The sequence below is a fragment of the Arachis stenosperma genome, chromosome 9 (genome assembly GCF_014773155.1).
Source record: "Arachis stenosperma cultivar V10309 chromosome 9, arast.V10309.gnm1.PFL2, whole genome shotgun sequence".
Lineage (NCBI taxonomy): Eukaryota > Viridiplantae > Streptophyta > Magnoliopsida > Fabales > Fabaceae > Arachis > Arachis stenosperma.
In genome coordinates, this window is record NC_080385.1 from 7,532,495 (window position 1) to 7,549,880 (window position 17,386).

General features: G+C 37.2%; 2 protein-coding genes across 2 annotated transcripts; one reads left to right on the forward strand and one right to left on the reverse strand.

Moving 5' to 3' along the window:
• Positions 1–5,497: 5,497 nt before the first annotated feature.
• LOC130948975 (F-box/kelch-repeat protein At1g30090-like) lies at positions 5,498–6,434 on the reverse strand. Its single transcript, XM_057877822.1, has 2 exons — positions 5,923–6,434; positions 5,498–5,570 (listed from the first exon to the last, which is right to left on the reverse strand). Exons 1-2 carry the CDS (start codon positions 6,432–6,434, stop codon positions 5,498–5,500), a joined length of 585 nt encoding a protein of 194 aa, XP_057733805.1.
• Positions 6,435–8,242: 1,808 nt separating this feature from the next.
• Positions 8,243–13,396, forward strand: LOC130947821 (chaperonin CPN60-like 2, mitochondrial). Its single transcript, XM_057876539.1, has 17 exons — positions 8,243–8,411; positions 8,503–8,634; positions 8,749–8,908; positions 9,170–9,345; positions 9,560–9,655; positions 9,735–9,839; positions 10,295–10,381; positions 10,469–10,558; positions 10,822–10,902; positions 11,025–11,093; positions 11,168–11,245; positions 11,716–11,811; positions 11,896–11,995; positions 12,099–12,202; positions 12,323–12,428; positions 12,626–12,704; positions 13,029–13,396. The coding sequence occupies exons 1-17, from the start codon at positions 8,352–8,354 to the stop codon at positions 13,132–13,134; spliced, it is 1,725 nt and encodes a 574-aa protein (XP_057732522.1). The 5' UTR covers positions 8,243–8,351; the 3' UTR covers positions 13,135–13,396.
• The last annotated feature ends 3,990 nt before the right edge of the window (positions 13,397–17,386 follow it).

Below are 17,386 nucleotides of genomic sequence, written 5' to 3' on the forward strand. Positions count from 1 at the left end.
ATCAGACCCAACTTGACTTCACAAGACAAGAAAGGATTAGGTGCTAGAGGTTTAGTCAAGATATCAGCAACCTGATTTGCTGATGAAACAGGGAGCAGCTTCAAAATGCCTTCTTGGACCTTCTCTCTCACAGTGTGGCAGTCAATCTCGATATGTTTTGTTCGTTCGTGAAACACAGGATTAGCTGCGATATGTAGTGCAGACTGGTTGTCGCAGTACAAGGTAATTGGCGTCGGAGGTGTTGCGTGGAAATCTCGAAGAAGGAAAGAAAGCCAGGTACCTTCACATGTGGCGAGCGCCATTGCTCGATACTCCGCTTCAGCAGAGGAGCGCGCGATAGTTTGTTGTTTCTTGCATCTCCATGACACCAAGGACTTGCCAAGAAAAAAACAAAATCCAGACACAGACCGGCGAGTATCGGGACAAGCTGCCCAATCGGAGTCAGAGAATGCTGTCAAGTTGAGGTTGTCTGAAGCTGAGAATAGAACACCTTTGGCTGGAGCACCTTTGAGATACCTCAGGATATGGAGTGCTGCCTTGAAGTGGGTATCAGTTGCACAGTCCAGGTATTGACTTAGCTTACTTACCGCAAAACATATGTCCGGACGAGTATTTGTCAGATAGATCAACCGCCCAATCAGTCTTCTGTATGCAGAAACATCCTGCAATTGATTCCCTAATGACTTTGACAATTTTGTGGTATAATCCATAGGTGTGGTGACTGGTTTTGCATCTTGTAGTCCAAATTCCTCAAGGAGGTCCAATGTGTATTTTCTTTGATACATTGCTATGCCTCTGTGGCTTCTAGCGAATTCGAGCCCCAAGAAGAATTTTAATGCCCCAAGATCCTTGATTTTAAACTTGTCATCAAGCAAGTGTTTCACTCTCTCAATCTCTCTAAGATCATTCCTGCCTAAAACCAAGTCATCCACGTAGACAAGGATGTAAGTGAATGATGCAGCGGTGGACTTGGTAAACAAACAACTATCGGCCTTGGACTGAGAGTACCCAAACTGAATGAGCACGCAACATAATTTCTGGTGCCATTGGCGGCTGGCTTGTTTGAGGCCGTACAAAGAGCGTTGTAATTTGCAGACAGAACCAATTGGGACTTGAAGACCTAAGGGTGGCTTCATGTACACTTCTTCGGGCAAGTCACCGTGTAAGAACGCGGTATTGACATCGAGCTGATGCACAAACCAGTTTTTAGTCGAAGCAATGGTGAGCAAGACTCTCAAAGTAGTTAGTTTAATCACAGGACTAAACGTATCAAAAAAATTGAACCCAGCAGTTTGGGTGAATCCCTTCGCCACCAATCTGGCTTTATGTCGCTCAACTTCACCATTAGGCTTAAACTTGGTCTTAAAGACCCATTTACAACCGATCGCCTTCTTTCCTTTGGGTAGAGGAGTCAGTGTCCATGTCTTGTTTTCTTCAAGAGCATTGAGTTCATCTCTAATTGCCTTCTTCCAACAACTATGAGTGATTGCCTCCTCATAATTTCGTGGTTCAATATTAGTAGATAAAGCAGTCGAGAAGGCCCTGTGACCTGCTGAAAGGGAATTCAAGCACACATAATTGGAGAGAGGATATTTTTTGTGGTATTGACTGGAGGACTGTTGATCAGTGGTGGTGGATTGCATACAATGGTAGTCTTGAAGGTAGGCAGGTTTGTGTTTAATTCGAGTGGATCGGCGCACCTCTGGCTGCACATTAGGCAGTGCTGAATTCTGCATAGGTGGGTGTGATGTATCTAAATTGCGACTGTGAGCAGAATCTTGTGAATGCAAATGTGGTGAAAAATGTGGATTAGTGGTAGTTGATGATGCATGAGGAGTGAGTTGAGATGCTGCCATTGGTGTGTGAGTGTAATCAAAATCTGGAGACGGATTAGGGGGCGGATATAGAGCTGCCGGCAGCACCATATTATCCAGCCGATGTGTATTAGTGCAGGGATGCGAAGTAGGATCATGGTGGAGAAAAGGATCAACATGTTCATGTGATTTATAGTTAGTAGTTGTTTTTAAAGAAATGGGACCAGTGGTATTTTTGAAAGGGAAGAACTGTTCATAAAACTTCACATTCCTTGAGATTATTATCTCGCGGGTTTTTGTGTCTAGCAGAACATATCCTTTAGTTCCTGACTTAAATCCTAAGAAAACACATTTTCTAGCTCTAGCGTCAAGCTTTCTTCTATGAGAAACCAAAGTTGATGCATAAACCAAACAACCAAATACCTTTAGGCGTTTAATATCCGGTAAGGTATGATATAAGACCTGATAGGGACTACAAGGTGCTATCTTAATGTGAGGTGTTCTATTTAAAATGTGGACGGCATGAGCCACGGCAAAGTGCCAAAAACAAAGTGGTAAGTTTGAATTAAAGATAAGTGTCCTGGCTACGTTCAAGATTTCTTGATGTCGCCTTTCTACCACCCCATTCTGTTGTGGAGTTTCCATACAGCTGGTTTGGTGTATAATACCCTTGGTTTGGTAGAATGAGGGCATCAAAAATTCTTGACCGTTATCAGATCGAATGCACTTAATGACTCTATTGTGTTGAGTTTCAACAAGTTGGACAAAATTTTCAATCAATTTTCTGACTTCAGATTTGTTTTTCAAAAAAAATAGCCAAGTGAATTTACTTTTGTCTTCAACCACTGTGAGAAAATACTTGTGGCCCGAAATAGATGGTATAGCTATAGGTCCCCAAATGTCCATGTGCACTAGATCAAAAACATTTTCAGATTTGGTGTGACTTTCATTAAAAGGCAAGTGTTTCTGCTTTGCATAGTGACATGGAAAACATGGTACATCACTACTATGATATGTAATGAATGGATATGCAACTTTCATTTGTTGTATCTTATTACTTGAGATATGTCCTAAACGATGATGCCAAAGTGTTGCATCATCTAATGTATGAATGATATTGTGTGTGTGTACAAGAGGCACAGATTTAGCTACATCACCCTTTATTGTATGCATCAGTTCCGGTGTTGCTGCCAAAACAGGTTTGATCCGCATTGTATACAATCCCCCCTTTTGATCAGCAGCTCCAATCGTCTTCAAGGTAAGTCGCTCCTGAATCTCACAATCATGTGCATTGAACAAAAAGGAACAAGAAAGTGCATCAGCTGCTTTTGAAATTGAAATGAGATTATACTTGAAAGTAGGGATATATAAGACATCAGTCAAGTAGAAACTTGCTGAAAAGAAAATTGTCCCACAAATGGTTGTGACAACTTTAGAACCATTTGGCATTATGACTTGAACATGTTTTATTGTTTTAACGGATTGAAAGAAATCGAGTGAGAATGACACATGAGCACTAGCTCCTGTATCCAAAATCCAGTCATGACAATTTAAAATATGGCTGGAAATTGATAAAAGATAGAAGGTACCTGCGGATGGTGCATGTACAGATGCCAAATTTCCATTATTTGGGGGGTCACTACATTGTTGTTGGAACAAGGTAAATAGGGCTTCTTTTTGCTTATCCGAAAATAACCCATCAAGACTGACTCTTTCATCCTTCTGGATTAAAGGTTCAATGCTGCTCTCTTCATTACTCGTAGCAGTTATGGAATTTACTGAGTTCATGGCACTTGGGCCATCAGTATTCCCTTTGAATTGATTCCTTTGCATGTGTGGTGGGAATCCATGCTTGTAATAATAGGTGTCTACTAGGTGACCAGTCTTGCCACAGTGAGAGCATAATTTTGGTGTTCCTTGGCCATGTCCTTTACCTCTGCCCCCACAGCCCCTACCTCTTCCTCTAATTGAACTATTTCCATTATTCTGATAAATCCCAAATGCATTCGTATTGACAGTATTTGCCATCATTCTTGCTTCAGGATCTATTGAGTGCATCAATTGACTCTCTTGCTGTAAAAGCGAGGAGAAAGCTGCTGCTACAGTTGGTAAGGGTGTTACAAGCATGAGTTAGGAGCGTACATTCGCATATTGATCATTCAATCCTCGAAGGAACCTAATTACATGGGACTGCTCTCTGTGCTCTCTAATCATTTCAAGATTCTTTCCACATTCACAGTTATGAAGGCAAGAACACAATGCAATAGGTCTAAACTCATCTAATTCCTCCCAAATACTCTTCAACTTAGTATAGTAAGAAGTGATAGTGAGTTCACCTTGTCTCAATGAAAACAATTCTTCTTCCAGATTTGCAATTATGAACAGGTCCCCTTGATTGAATCTGTGCTTCAGGTCCATCCATAGCTCGTAAGCGTTGTTGCACCATAAGACGCTCTGGAGAATTTCTGGACTGAGAGATCTGTGTAGCCAAGATAGAACAAATGTATTACAGTGATCCCAGGCTCCGAAGGAAGGGTCATCTCTCTCTGGCTTCACTAGGGTTCGGTCGATAAATCGGAGTTTGTTCTTCGCATTGAGTGAAAGTGTCGCTGACCTTGACCACGAATGGTAGTTCGAGGTGGTTAATGGAGCATCCGTGAGTGAAATTCCAGGGGTTTCGCTAGGGTGCAAATAGAAGTGACTAGGCGAATCTTGCAGTAAATTCGTGTTGGATCTTGACGCTTGTGCTTGAAACGCGTTGAATTGGACCATCATGCGTGCGAATTTCTGCATATCGCTCGCCGAAAACGCTTGGTTCTCCGAATTCGCCTCTCCGTCATCCACGCTCGATTCCATTGATGATCGAATCGTGTAAGCACTACTTCACACGAATCTCCTCAAAGATGTGATCTTGCGCAGGGTGGTTACACTCTTTTTGCAATTCCACGCTCACCGCACCATGTGGAAACTCTGTTCGATTGCAGAGCGTGGTGGTGAGGTAGAGGAGTTGCTCCACGCAAGAGAGGGAGACTCAGAAAATGTGAAATAGCAGAGAGAAGCAAAAGGTACGATTTCATTATTGTAAACTGATATATATACACTCAATGTGAGCCACACATTTGATAATTGCCTGACTAAATTTCTTACTCTACTCTAACTAATACTGATGTTAATTTACTAAGTGGGACAGCTTGTTATACATGCTATTAAACTATTGATCTACTCTACTACAATCTGGCTACAAGTGTCATCCTAGACCCCTAGTGAAACTTTACTAATAGTGAAACATTATTACTTTTTAAAGTATTTAAAATAAGGAGAAATAAATCAATTGTCTACTTTTGAATTTATTTTTTTTGAATAAAGGACAAATCCGTCCCTGACCTTTTTTTCCACGGACATTTTCGTCCTCGAGGTTTGGAAAATACTTTAATGTCCCTGACCCTCCGAAAAAGTGGACATATTTACCCCTCCGTTAGAATCGCTCCATTTGCCCTGACGGAAAACAGTGACGTAGCTCTCGTGGCGCTGACCTGGCCGTTACGGGCTGCCACGTGGGATGAACTTTTGAAAAGAGGACGTATTAGTCCTTTCACACCAAAACGTGTAGCTTTTTAAAACAGGACATATTAGTCCTCTCACCCCAAAACGACGCCGTTTCTCCCCACCCCTCCAAACACACTTTAATTTCCTTCTGCATTTCCAATCAACAATACTTCACCAAATCCAGAAGCAGCAAATTCAGCACTTCCAGTTCTGCAATTCCAGAATCATCAGCAATGCATCCAAAACACATAAACAAAGAATCAATAGAGTAACAAATCGCAGCAACATTAACGAAATTTCAAGAAAAATGAGAGGCTGGAGTCTAAGCAAATTTAGATTCAACAAGCAATTCAGCGACATATTCACCAACAACAGAGCACAAATTCAATTTCACAGACTCAGTTCACAATTCAACCAGTCTAAATTGTGCAATTTATGAAGAACATGTAAGAACTCCTTATAATTCTAGAAAAATTGCTACACTCTCAAATAGAATCAGCAACTTACCAAAAATTGCATATGGAGAAAACGGATCTGAGAGAATAAGAAAAATTATGCAAACAGCACCTGAGAGCTTGAAGTAGTGTGATCAGATAAACTCTCCGAGCTTAGAGGAGTGTGATCAAATAAACTCTCCGATGCATCGATTACAAGCCACCGAACACTGAAGCTCCATTTTTCGTCAGAATTTTCGTCTGGAAGCAGTCTAGAGTTATGACCAACAGCAACATGAAGATTTTGGCCCACGACATAAATATGGCAATCGCAAGCATTGACAGCAAAAGGCTTGCATATTTGCTCAGGCAAAGGGGGGCCATCTATGGCATCCCAGGAGTCTGTTTCCGTGTCATAGACCTTTAGCTTCATTCTTTTGAGCTCAGAGACAACAAACAAGTGGCCATAAACAACGACACTTGAACTGATCCAGCCTTCTCTAAGTCCAACAGCCATGTTTTCCCAATTATCTGTTCTGGGATCATAGACTTGTCCCCTTGGAGAGACATAAAAGGGCCATAACCAGCTTTCCTTGACGAGAAGCTTCCCGTTGAGAACTGCTGCATCATAAGATGCCATATTGGTTCCTATGCTGGTGATAGAGCGCCAATTTCCAGTGAGAGGATCCAATACCTTTCTCATCTAAATACACACATCACCTAAACCCTCCCTTTCACAACTAAACTTGATTTCATTCCCCCCAAAATCCAAATCCTCCTCAACAAACACAAAATTCTCTGACTTTATGAAAGCAATTTCACCACAAAGCCAGTAACTTTACCATCAACTGGAAAGAATTTAACTTTGGAGCACAGAGATACTAATTTACAAAAAGGCAAAAGCTTAGAAGAAGCACATAGAAAAAATCTCAACTTTATCTGAAATAGCAATCACTAAGGACCCCACGCCGACCCACGGAGACGTCATCGTCCTTGGCGGAAGCGTCGTCGTCAGTGCGTATGCACTTGCCGAGTATGAAGGGAGTGGGAGTAAGCAAGGGCTTGTGGTCGAGCGAAGACGATGCGGAGGTTGAGGAAGGAGAAGAGAGAGAGCCAGCATCGCCGCGTACGAAGACGAAAACTGAGGAGAAGCTGGCGGGAGTGGTTCCGGTTCCGGTGGCGGCGATGATTGAGGGCTCGGCCTGGCAGAGGAGCCACTCGATGGTCTGGCCGTCGGACTTGTGGCCGAGCTCCGTCGGATGCCATGGGTCGGAATGCTTCCTTTCTTCCTTCACCCACTTCACCTTCACACTGAATTCAAAGGATTAGGGCTCAAGGATTTCATAGATTGGGGGTGGGGGAGAAACGACGTCGTTTTGGGGTGAGAGGACTAATATGTCCTGTTTCGAAAAGCTACACGTTTTGGTGTGAAAGGACTAATACGTCCTCTTTTCAAAAGTCCATCCCACGTGGCAGCTCGTAACGGCCAGGTCAGCGCCACGGGAGCCACGTCACCGTTTTCCGTCAGGGCAAACGGAGCGACTCTAACGAAGGGGTAAATATGTCCACTTTTTTAAAGGGTCAGGGACATTAAAGTATTTTCCAAACCTCAGGGACGAAAATGTCCGCAGAAAAAAAGGCCAGGGACGAATTTGTCATTTACTCTATTTTTTATCAATCGATTCTTTTTTTAAATTATACTTTGCTAAAAGAAGTCGCATAGATACTATGGTTACTTTTCAGTTTTCACTGTTACTATGATTAGAATTTCAAATTATTGAATAAGAAATTCATTTTAATAAAACTATAAATTTTTTGAAAAATAAAAATTATGATAAATATCATGTATATTTGTTAGTAAATAATACAAAAATGTTGTTTTAAATGTGTCACTTTTATTCTATAAAAATAATTTAAATATCTTTAATAATATTTTATTTTTTGGTTATCCAGAGGATCTCCCAACTCGACAGAATCTTTTAATTTAATAGATCAAAGACTATTCCGTCCAATTATTTTTAATAATATTTTATTTTTTGGTTAAGCACCGGATCCGCCAATTCGATAAATCAAGGGTTAATTTGTCCAATTATCTTTAACAATATTTTATTTTTTGGTTACCCACAGGATCTTCTAATCCAATAAGTCAATGACTAATCCGTCGCAGAGATTTAAACTTCCAATACTTGATTAAGCAGACTAGTGAGTTAAAAGTTAAAACACCAACCAACTTAGTTATATTTTTTATATAATTTACTAATAAAAATAAGTGATAGTTGAGGCCCATTAAGGTTCGCCCATTGTCTTTTAAAGTTTGGGCTTTCGCTTCGTATAAACAGGAAATCCAAAAGAAAACAAAAAAATAAAGAACATTCAAGAATCTGCAGACAAAATAATAGTAATACTAATAACCAAAGAATAAAAAAATAAAAAATAAAAAATAGTGAAGCTTAAACCCTCTGTAAAGCCCTACTACTCTCATCTGTCTCCGTCATTTCTGAGTTCCATTCATTCATTTCATTCATTCTTTCATTTCTGATTCCCAATTTTTGTTTCAATGTATCGATTAGCTTCCAAGCTAGCCTCCTCCATCACTTCCTCAACCTCAAAGAACGTTGTATGAACAATTACACTCTCCTTTTCCACTCTTGTTTCTTCCAATCCTACGAATTGCAATCTTCATTTTTATTTATGTGTTGCTGGAACAGATACGCTGCAGGGTTATTTCAAGTAGAAACTATGCGAGCAAAGACATCAACTTTGGCGTCGGAGCTCGTGCTGCAATTCTTCAGGGTGTCACTGAGGTTGCTGATGCTGTCAAAGTTACGATGGGACCTAAGGTATTCTTGAGTTTGTTTGGGATTGAATAAATGAAATTGACATGATTAGTGTGCAAATTTACTTTATTTAGTTATTTTTTTCAATGTTTGTTGTTTTTTGGTTGGTTGAATTAGGGTCGTAATGTGATTATTGAGAAAAGTTATGGGAACCCAAGGATCACAAAGGATGGTGTGACAGTAGCTAAGAGTATCAAATTTCAGGATAAGGCTAAGAATATTGGTGCTGATCTTGTTAAGCAGGTTGCCAAGGCTACCAACGCTGCTGCTGGAGATGGTGATTTTACTTTTCATTAAGGATTTGTGTTTTCTTTGATGATATTGCTTTAGTATGAATTCTAGCTGAAGCGATTTTGAACTCAGAAGGAATTGTTTTCAATCATGAGGCAGTCAAGTTATAAATTTATTTTTAAAATAAATGTCAGAAGGTATTTTCCATGATTGTTCAAGTATCAAAAAAATTTTAAGGTATTTTTCCATGTTGTTCATAACTTAGATCTATTTATCTAACAAGTCTATGTTTCTTCTGTGATTCCAGGTACAACTTGTGCGACTGTGTTAACTCAGGCAATACTGACAGAAGGTTGCAAATCGATTGCAGCTGGTGTAAATGTCATGGATTTGCGAAATGGAATAAATAAGGCAGTTGATGCTGTAATTACTGATTTGAAAAGCAGGGCAGTAATGATAAGCACACCTGAAGAGATAACCCAGGTACAAGCGTCTTTCAGAAAAATGAATTTTTGTTTAAAAATATATGAAGTATACTTTTGGTTTACTTCCCTAATGCCCTTCTATCATTGATTTTAAGAGCGTAAACACTAAATACTATTGACAGTGGGAAGTTTTACAATATATTTACTGACAATTATCTATTATCTATTGAACTATGTTTGTTGCCCATTTATTTCACTTATATAACCTGCAGGTTGGGACTATATCTGCAAATGGAGAGAGAGACATTGGTGAATTGATTGCAAAGGCAATGGAAAAAGTTGGAAAGGAAGGAGTTATTACCGTTGCTGTACGTGAATGTTTTGTCTTTTTCTGTGAACTTGTTTACCATTCTCAAGTCCAGGTTAGCTAACTTTCAGAGCTTTCAGGATGGAAACACTTTGGACAATGAGTTGGAAGTTGTTGAAGGAATGAAGTTGGGCAGAGGCTATATATCTCCCTATTTTATTACTGATCAAAAAACCCAGAAATGTGTAAGTGTATAATACTTCTTTTGTCACTAGCATCTATATGACTATATCAAATATTCTAAAAGGCTGAACTGACATATTATGTTCTAGTATATTTGCTTTTCATAAGCATCTGATGTTGGCATGCTTAGATGGTGTTTCATTTATAATTATTATTATGTTTTGCATTATCTTCTGCGAAATAATGTTTCTATAAAGATGGCCTTATTCGTGATTATTATGATTATGTGGCAAGGATGCAAGTTTCCAGCTTATTGTTTTGAACCCTATTTTCATTTTCCATTGTATAAGTTTATAGCTTCATGCTAAGCAGTGGAATCAATGTCACAAATATGAACTTGGTTTATTCAGATATTTGTGATGTACATCAAGTTAATTAAAAGCTTCATTAATTTGGGTAGTTTTATCTATTTTTGGTTTTATTTGTGATATTAATAATAACAACTTTGATTTTGTAGGAATTGGATCACCCCCTTATCCTCATCCATGACAAGAAGATTTCAGACATGAATTCATTATTGAAAATATTGGAGCTGTCAGTAGAGGTTTGCAAACTAATATTGACAATGTGCTTGTTTCCATTTGCAGTTTGATTCTTCTCATTGTTTTTATTGTTGTTTAATGTTAATCAGAAAAAAAGACCGCTCTTGGTTATAGCAGAAGATGTTGAGAGTGATGCATTGGCTATGCTCATACTAAACAAGCATCATGCTGGGCTTAAGGTGATTACATGGCTTTCCTCTTGGTTATATATTCTGTTTCATTTCCCTCTAATTTTAGAGTCATTTATGGTTTATGTTGGTAACCTGAGTCTGCTTTCTTGTGTTGCTCTCTGATTTCTGATTTTCTGTTATGTTTACTTACGTTAGATGTTGAATATTGTATAGTCATCCATGTATTTGCCCTTTATATTGGCAACAGCTTGAAACTTGATTTTGTGTTGCTTTTTTTCCACTTACTTCATTTCATGTTTCTTGCATTTTAGGTTTGTGCTATAAAAGCTCCTGGTTTCGGTGATAACAGAAAAGCAAATCTAGATGATCTTGCAATTCTTACTGGAGGAGAGGTGATTATCTCCTCCGCTTCTTTATTTCTTAGATACTGCTTATTGGTTCTTGTTAGGGTGCGTCATTTTTAGAAACTGCTTGTCATTTACTCGGAAAATGATTATGATGGGTTTGGAAACAGGTCATCACAGAAGAGCGAGGTTTTACTCTTGGCAAAGTCCTACCAGAAATGCTTGGTACTGCCAAAAAGGTGTGCACTCAAATGAACATACGGGTTTTTTGGTTCTTCATACTATTATATGTAACGACATGAATCCACAACAGGTTACTATCTCCATTGATGACACTATCATTCTACACGGAGGTGGGGATAAGAAACTTATTGAAGAGAGATGTGAGGAGGTATTTTTTTTTTTTTTTGAATTTTTGGAAGTGTTTCATTCTAGTATTTTGTTCAAAGTCATTTAGCTTAGTGATTTTATATCTATTTCTTGCAGTTAGCTTAGGCTTAATTCAATATTTGCACCAAGTATTTTCTATTTGCTGCCATAACTCTATTCCCTGAATAATGCAATGTGACATGAGTTTAGCATTTTGCCGTGTGAATTATTTTGTTATAAATATCAAAATCAGAGTGATCATATTCATTCCCTCTAGTGTTTTGTTCCTTCTGCAAATTTTTTTATTGTGCAACTCTGTGCATTGAGTGATGTTTGTTGCATAGACATTTAAAAGTGATCTGAACACTACCATTTCATTTAAAATAGTTAACAATCTTTTTATAATAATCAGAATGTTTACCAATTACCACTACTCATGTTATATTTCCTTTTATGTAACTTATGATTTAGTACATGGATATTGTTTTATAGCTTAGGACAGCAATGAACAAGAGTTCTGCCGCGTTCGATAAAGAAAAAGCACAAGAACGCCTATCAAAACTATCCGGTGGTGTAGCTGTCTTCAAGGTTTGTATCTCACCTCCCGAAAATATTTAGTTTGTGATAGTTTTTGTACAAGTTTCTTGAAATGGCATCAAATAATATCTCCAGGTTGGAGGGGCTAGTGAGGCAGAAGTTGGGGAAAGGAAAGATCGGGTGACAGATGCCCTAAATGCCACTAAAGCAGCAGTCGAGGAGGGAATTGTTCCAGGTACTCTGGCTATTTTTTTTCTAACTAGGTGGAAAGTATACAGTGACCCAGCAAATCAGCCTCTACCTTTGACATGTATTATTGATCATCTTGTTTTATTCAGGTGGTGGAGTTGCTCTCTTATATGCTACAAAAGTGTTGGAGAACCTCGAAACAAAGAACGAGGATGAGAAAAGAGGAGTACAGATTATTCAGAATGCACTTAAGGTTCTTGCACGCTACTTTACTATTTTTTTTTTTTGTACAGAAAAGACGTTTCTGTCTATTTTACTTTGCTTTGTGATTTTTAATCCAACATCTTTCCTCATAGTGCATATTTTGTCATAGGCACCTACCCTTACAATAGCTTCAAATGCTGGTTTCGATGGCACTTTGGTTCAGAGCAAATTGTTAGAACAAGACAATCATAATTTGGGTTTTGATGCTTCCAAAGGTTTGTAACCAGTTTACATATATATTTACAGACTACAACTTTTATCGCTGGTTTTTAGTTTACACCCTGTGTGTCTTGTGTACTAGACATTTTTATAAGAAGTTATGAATTATTATTCTCTAGTAATACATTTTATACATGAGTTATTCGTAATGCTTTATTTGTTGCTTATGATGATGCTTATTTTGCTAAAGCAGGTGCCTATGTTGATATGGTAAAGGCTGGAATCATAGATCCTGTTAAAGTTGTTAGAACGGCTTTGGTAGATGCTGCCAGGTAAAATCATATGATCGCCTTGCAGTTATTTTTACCTAGATGCAATTCAATTTATGAAATTGTCATGAGCTGATAACAATTTAAATAATTACAAATTTTGATAATGTAAATGTTGAATGGACTTGGTGCGCAACAACAATATTTTTAATGTTGTGCAGACGAGGGATGCTTAAATCGAAACGTTTGATCTTATTAGCAGTGGTTTATTGTTAATTAACTTGTTCTTTAATACTCAGAAACTGAAATCTGCACTTATTTAAGCAAGGCAGTATGAAAATTTTCGGGAATTAATATCATACTTAAATTAATTTTTTCTAATTGCAGTGTCTCATTGCTACTGACAACAACGGAGGCAGCTATTGTGGATAATCCAAAGGACAAAAATAAAGCTCCCAGCCGGGTGCCAGATATGGATGCCTTGGATATCTAACCTGCTATCCTAAATTATTATTTATGAAGGCATTGTTGTGTATTATTTTTTGAGTCCTGAAATTCCTGTTAAAATAGTTGCAGATTGAAAATCTTAAAATGTATTTAGAGACATTGAAAAAAATAGGACTTTCTATTCACATTTTTTCCCCTGTAAGTTTAGGATACAAAGGAAACTGTTCACTCACCTAATGGTGAGTCGTTGGATTTATGCAACGAGTGCAAAAGTAATTTTTGAAAATTAGATAAATTGATTCGAGTTATATTCCTGCTTATGATTTTTCTTTTCATCCACGAAGATGGGTTAGCTATTTCAAGCTTCTTCAGGAATCAGGATGTTTGAAATAAAATGGAATTAAATTGAATTATTGGAACAATTACAAAATAAGGACTGATTTAAGAATTTATTCATAAAATAAGGAGATGAGTAAGGAGAAAGAAAGAATCTATACATCTCTTATATATGTTCTAATCTTGGATACTGATATAAGATTTAAAGATCCTTTTTTTTGAAACTTTCATATAAAACTACTCTCTTATTTATTTATTTGTATTTGTACGGGAAAATGGTTTGAACCTTGTATGCCTACTAGTAGACAAATATAAAGCTCAAGTGACAATTAACATGCAAGCTCTTCAATACCAGTAGAATTAGAACTACTGCAATTATTATTAGTATTCAGATACAGGAGAACTTTTATAAAAGTATAAAACACAATATTAGTAACAATGAGACCACAATGCAGAGATAAAATAAGACAAGAGTATAACGATAATTATTACACTTCAAAGAGAAGGAGTTCTTTCCAAACCGGAGCAACATAACACAGGAGTTTTTTCTTCTTTTTTTGTTTAAATATCAGAGTAAAATCATCTCATGTAAATACTTAGATTTTTGTTACTTGTTAGATTCTTTTATATATGTATAGCTCTAATAGAATCTATCTTACTAACTAAAGTGAATACTATCATGACTATCATTTTAGTGGCTATAAAAACATAAGATAATTCTAAAATTTTGACAATACATAAAAATATATTAAAATTATATTTTTTACTATTCAATAATATTTTTATATATTGTTAAAATTATATATCTATTATTATATTTATCGTAATAATAGTCAATTGTAGAATTCACCATCTCACTAATCAATAGTAAATTTTATGATGATATCATAAAATTTTGACACAAACTAGCTAGTAAGAAAGATTCTAACATGAACCATATAACATATAAGACAACTTAACTAACGACAAAGATTTAAATATAACAAGATGATGCTAAGTATTTCATATGAGATGATTATTATGACTTAGCAAAACAACAACAACAAGGGCAGGGGCAACAGGTAAAGCAGCTTGGAATCTTAACAATGGCCAAACATGACTTAAAGCAACCAGAAACTTGTTGCCAAAGGCATAAAACACCACAAAGAGCACCACCTGGCAGCTTAACACAGTTGCAGAACATGGAGTTGTTCCCTTTTCCAAATGTGAATCCACTTGAATTTACCGCACCTTTGGTGTTTTGCTTTCCGCTATTGTTGCTGGAATAATTATTAGAACTCATGTTGCTTCTTTAATTTGGTGTGTATGATATATTATGGAGGCCTTAATTCAATTCAATGATGTAATGTCTTAGACCTTAGTGATCCTCCTTATACTATAATAGTGTATATATATACACATTGGACAAGGATTAGGCATGGTTTATTTGTATATCTTATTCAGGTTTTTAATTAGTTTTTTTTACTTTAGATCCTTAACTTTAATTATTTGCATCTGATTCCAGATTTCCATATATCCAGGCAGGGATTATAACAAAAATATTTTACCATTATTTATGGATTATAGTTGCCTTTTTGATATTAATATATAAGGTTTTAATTACTTGCAATATATAAAGAATTGAATATCTTCTTATTGGATGAAATAATATTTGAGCGCTATGTTAAACTTTAATCCATTAAGTCTTCTGAAAGGTTATACTTTTGGACAAATTAATTCTTAAGAAAAGACTAATAAAATTTTCTAATATAAGAATATAAACAAGTGAAATTCAAATTAAAATTTTCTATCCCAATTATAAGGACTAATAATTGTCCTTATCTATTATGATAGAAGTCTTTATTAATATTTTTTTCAGAAATTAATTTATTTAAAGTATAAATCTTCAAAGACTTATTTGTCATTTTACTTAAAAGTTTTGTATATTGGAAAGGATGGGTCATTTTGCATTTGATTTAGCTTGTTAATTTTTTTACTTCGCCTCCTTAACTTTGCATCCTATTCCATCCTTAAGAATAAATAATTTAAAAGAAAATGACATGGAATATGATATAAACTTTGTTGCTTACCGTTTGCATATTGCAGGCTTCTTTTAATTTGGATATTCAAGGTTGTTGAAAGATTCTATATGCGAATGTGTGTGAACAAGGAAAGCTTCAGAATGTGACAAAGAAGAATTCGTTTTTCTAAAATCAAAAGAGGTAAAAAGAAGAATGAGATACATAATAACTTTATGCTCGTATGCGTATGAGCGTGTGAACAAATATCAACTGCATGAAGACTACTATAATATAACATATGTCATATATATAAAATATTACGGAGACAATAATTAAAGTTATCACATTTAATTTAATATTTATAATTTTATACATGTGATATTTATAATTAGTTATTTATTATATTTAATATTATTTAATTATTTTACAATAATTAAAAATACAAAAAATAAAATAATTAATTTTATATTACTTTAGACTAATTTTTTAAATTTTTTTTGTCTCATATATAAAAGAAACTCATTTGTTGCTTCATGACTAAACTAAAAAATATTCTTTGAATGATACAACTAAGAGATGAGGTCACTATGATGATACAAAACTCATTTATTGTATAATATAGTATTGCCACTTTTGAGTTGACTTATTCTTGCTTTTCTTTTCTTTTTAGTTTTTATTATCAATAATGCTATATAAATAATCTTTTTGTACAATTATTATACAACTAAGAGTTATTTTTTTTTCATATTTGTTCACATAGTATTATTCATATTCTTGCAAAAGAAATTGTTCATACATATAGTATATAATTATACAAAAATATTATTTGTACACTAAAATCAATCACTAAAATTAACTACTAACGTATTTATGTATAAATATATGTGTGATTTAATTTACTTTTAATGTGTATTTATATTTTAACATATATTTTATATTGATAATGTTGCGGCCCGGCCCAACTGGCACAGCGGCCGACCCGCCCCACAAACAACCCGATCCGCGCGATCGGAAGGGCATCCACAACCCGTCCGGTTCTACGACCCGAACACGCACCCCTTTAGCCAGCTGCATAACAGCTGTGGGGCATGAAGCTTCCTAGAAGGTGGCCTCCCCCTGTGGGGCCCGCCCTACTAACAGGGTATATAAGAGGAGGGCCCTACCCCTCCCCAGAGGTACGTCACCATATCCCATATTCTCATACCACCTGCACACCTTCTGACTTGAGCGTTGGAGTGTCATTGCAGGTGGCACCTCCCTCAACTCACGAAGAGCTCGGAAAGTCGGCTGCTCTCTCCACTCGCGCCCCAGACTCGAACCGATACTAGGCCCCACCTTTGCACCCGACAAGCATCCCTGAACCGTCCGATAACCGACTAACCGTACATTGGCGCCGTCTGTGAGGACATGGACTTTATTTTGGGCACAGTAGGGGCGGACAACGGAGGCGAGCCCCACAGGGAGGGAATGGACCCCAGAAGCGGTAGGGTAGCCATAGGCGTTCCCACTCGTGAGCGCACCAGATCCCCCCCGCGACAACCCGAGAGACGACCCTTTGGAGGAACGGGCAGTGATAGCGCAAGAATAATACAAGAACTGTGCCACAGAGTGCAAAACCTAGAACGGGAAGTGGCCAGCAGAGAATGCCATCAACCGACTCCCAATCAAGAGCGTTCCCGATCTTCTCAAAGGAGAGAAAGAAGTCGCTCCAGGCGCACTCCAAGCCCCCGGACAGAGTCTGAGAGCCAGGAAAGTAGGGAAGTGCCAAGGAGACGACGAGATCCTGTGATTTACTCCCGATCACCGACGAGAGAAGCCGTAGAAGAAGACCGAGAAGGCAGCAGAGAAAGACCAAGGAGAAGCCGACCACAGTAAGAAGACAACAGAGAGAGGTCAAGGAGAAGCCGACCACACAGGGAAGATAGTAGAGAAAGAATGAGGAAAAGGCGATAACCGGTGGTC

What these genes read in the sequence shown, in the direction of transcription:
- LOC130948975 (XM_057877822.1), bottom strand. Translation starts at nt 6,434, where the DNA reads ATGGCATCTTATGATGCAGCAGTTCTCAACGGGAAGCTTCTCGTCAAG. An exon ending in ACTTCAAGCTCTCAGGTGCT is followed by an intron (nt 5,571 to 5,922) that starts GTTTGCATAATT and finishes CTGGAATTGCAG; the next exon opens with AACTGGAAGTGCTGAATTTG.
- LOC130947821 (XM_057876539.1), top strand. Translation starts at nt 8,352, where the DNA reads ATGTATCGATTAGCTTCCAAGCTAGCCTCCTCCATCACTTCCTCAACC. An exon ending in AAGTTACGATGGGACCTAAG is followed by an intron (nt 8,635 to 8,748) that starts GTATTCTTGAGT and finishes TGGTTGAATTAG; the next exon opens with GGTCGTAATGTGATTATTGA. An exon ending in AAGGAGTTATTACCGTTGCT is followed by an intron (nt 9,656 to 9,734) that starts GTACGTGAATGT and finishes CAGAGCTTTCAG; the next exon opens with GATGGAAACACTTTGGACAA.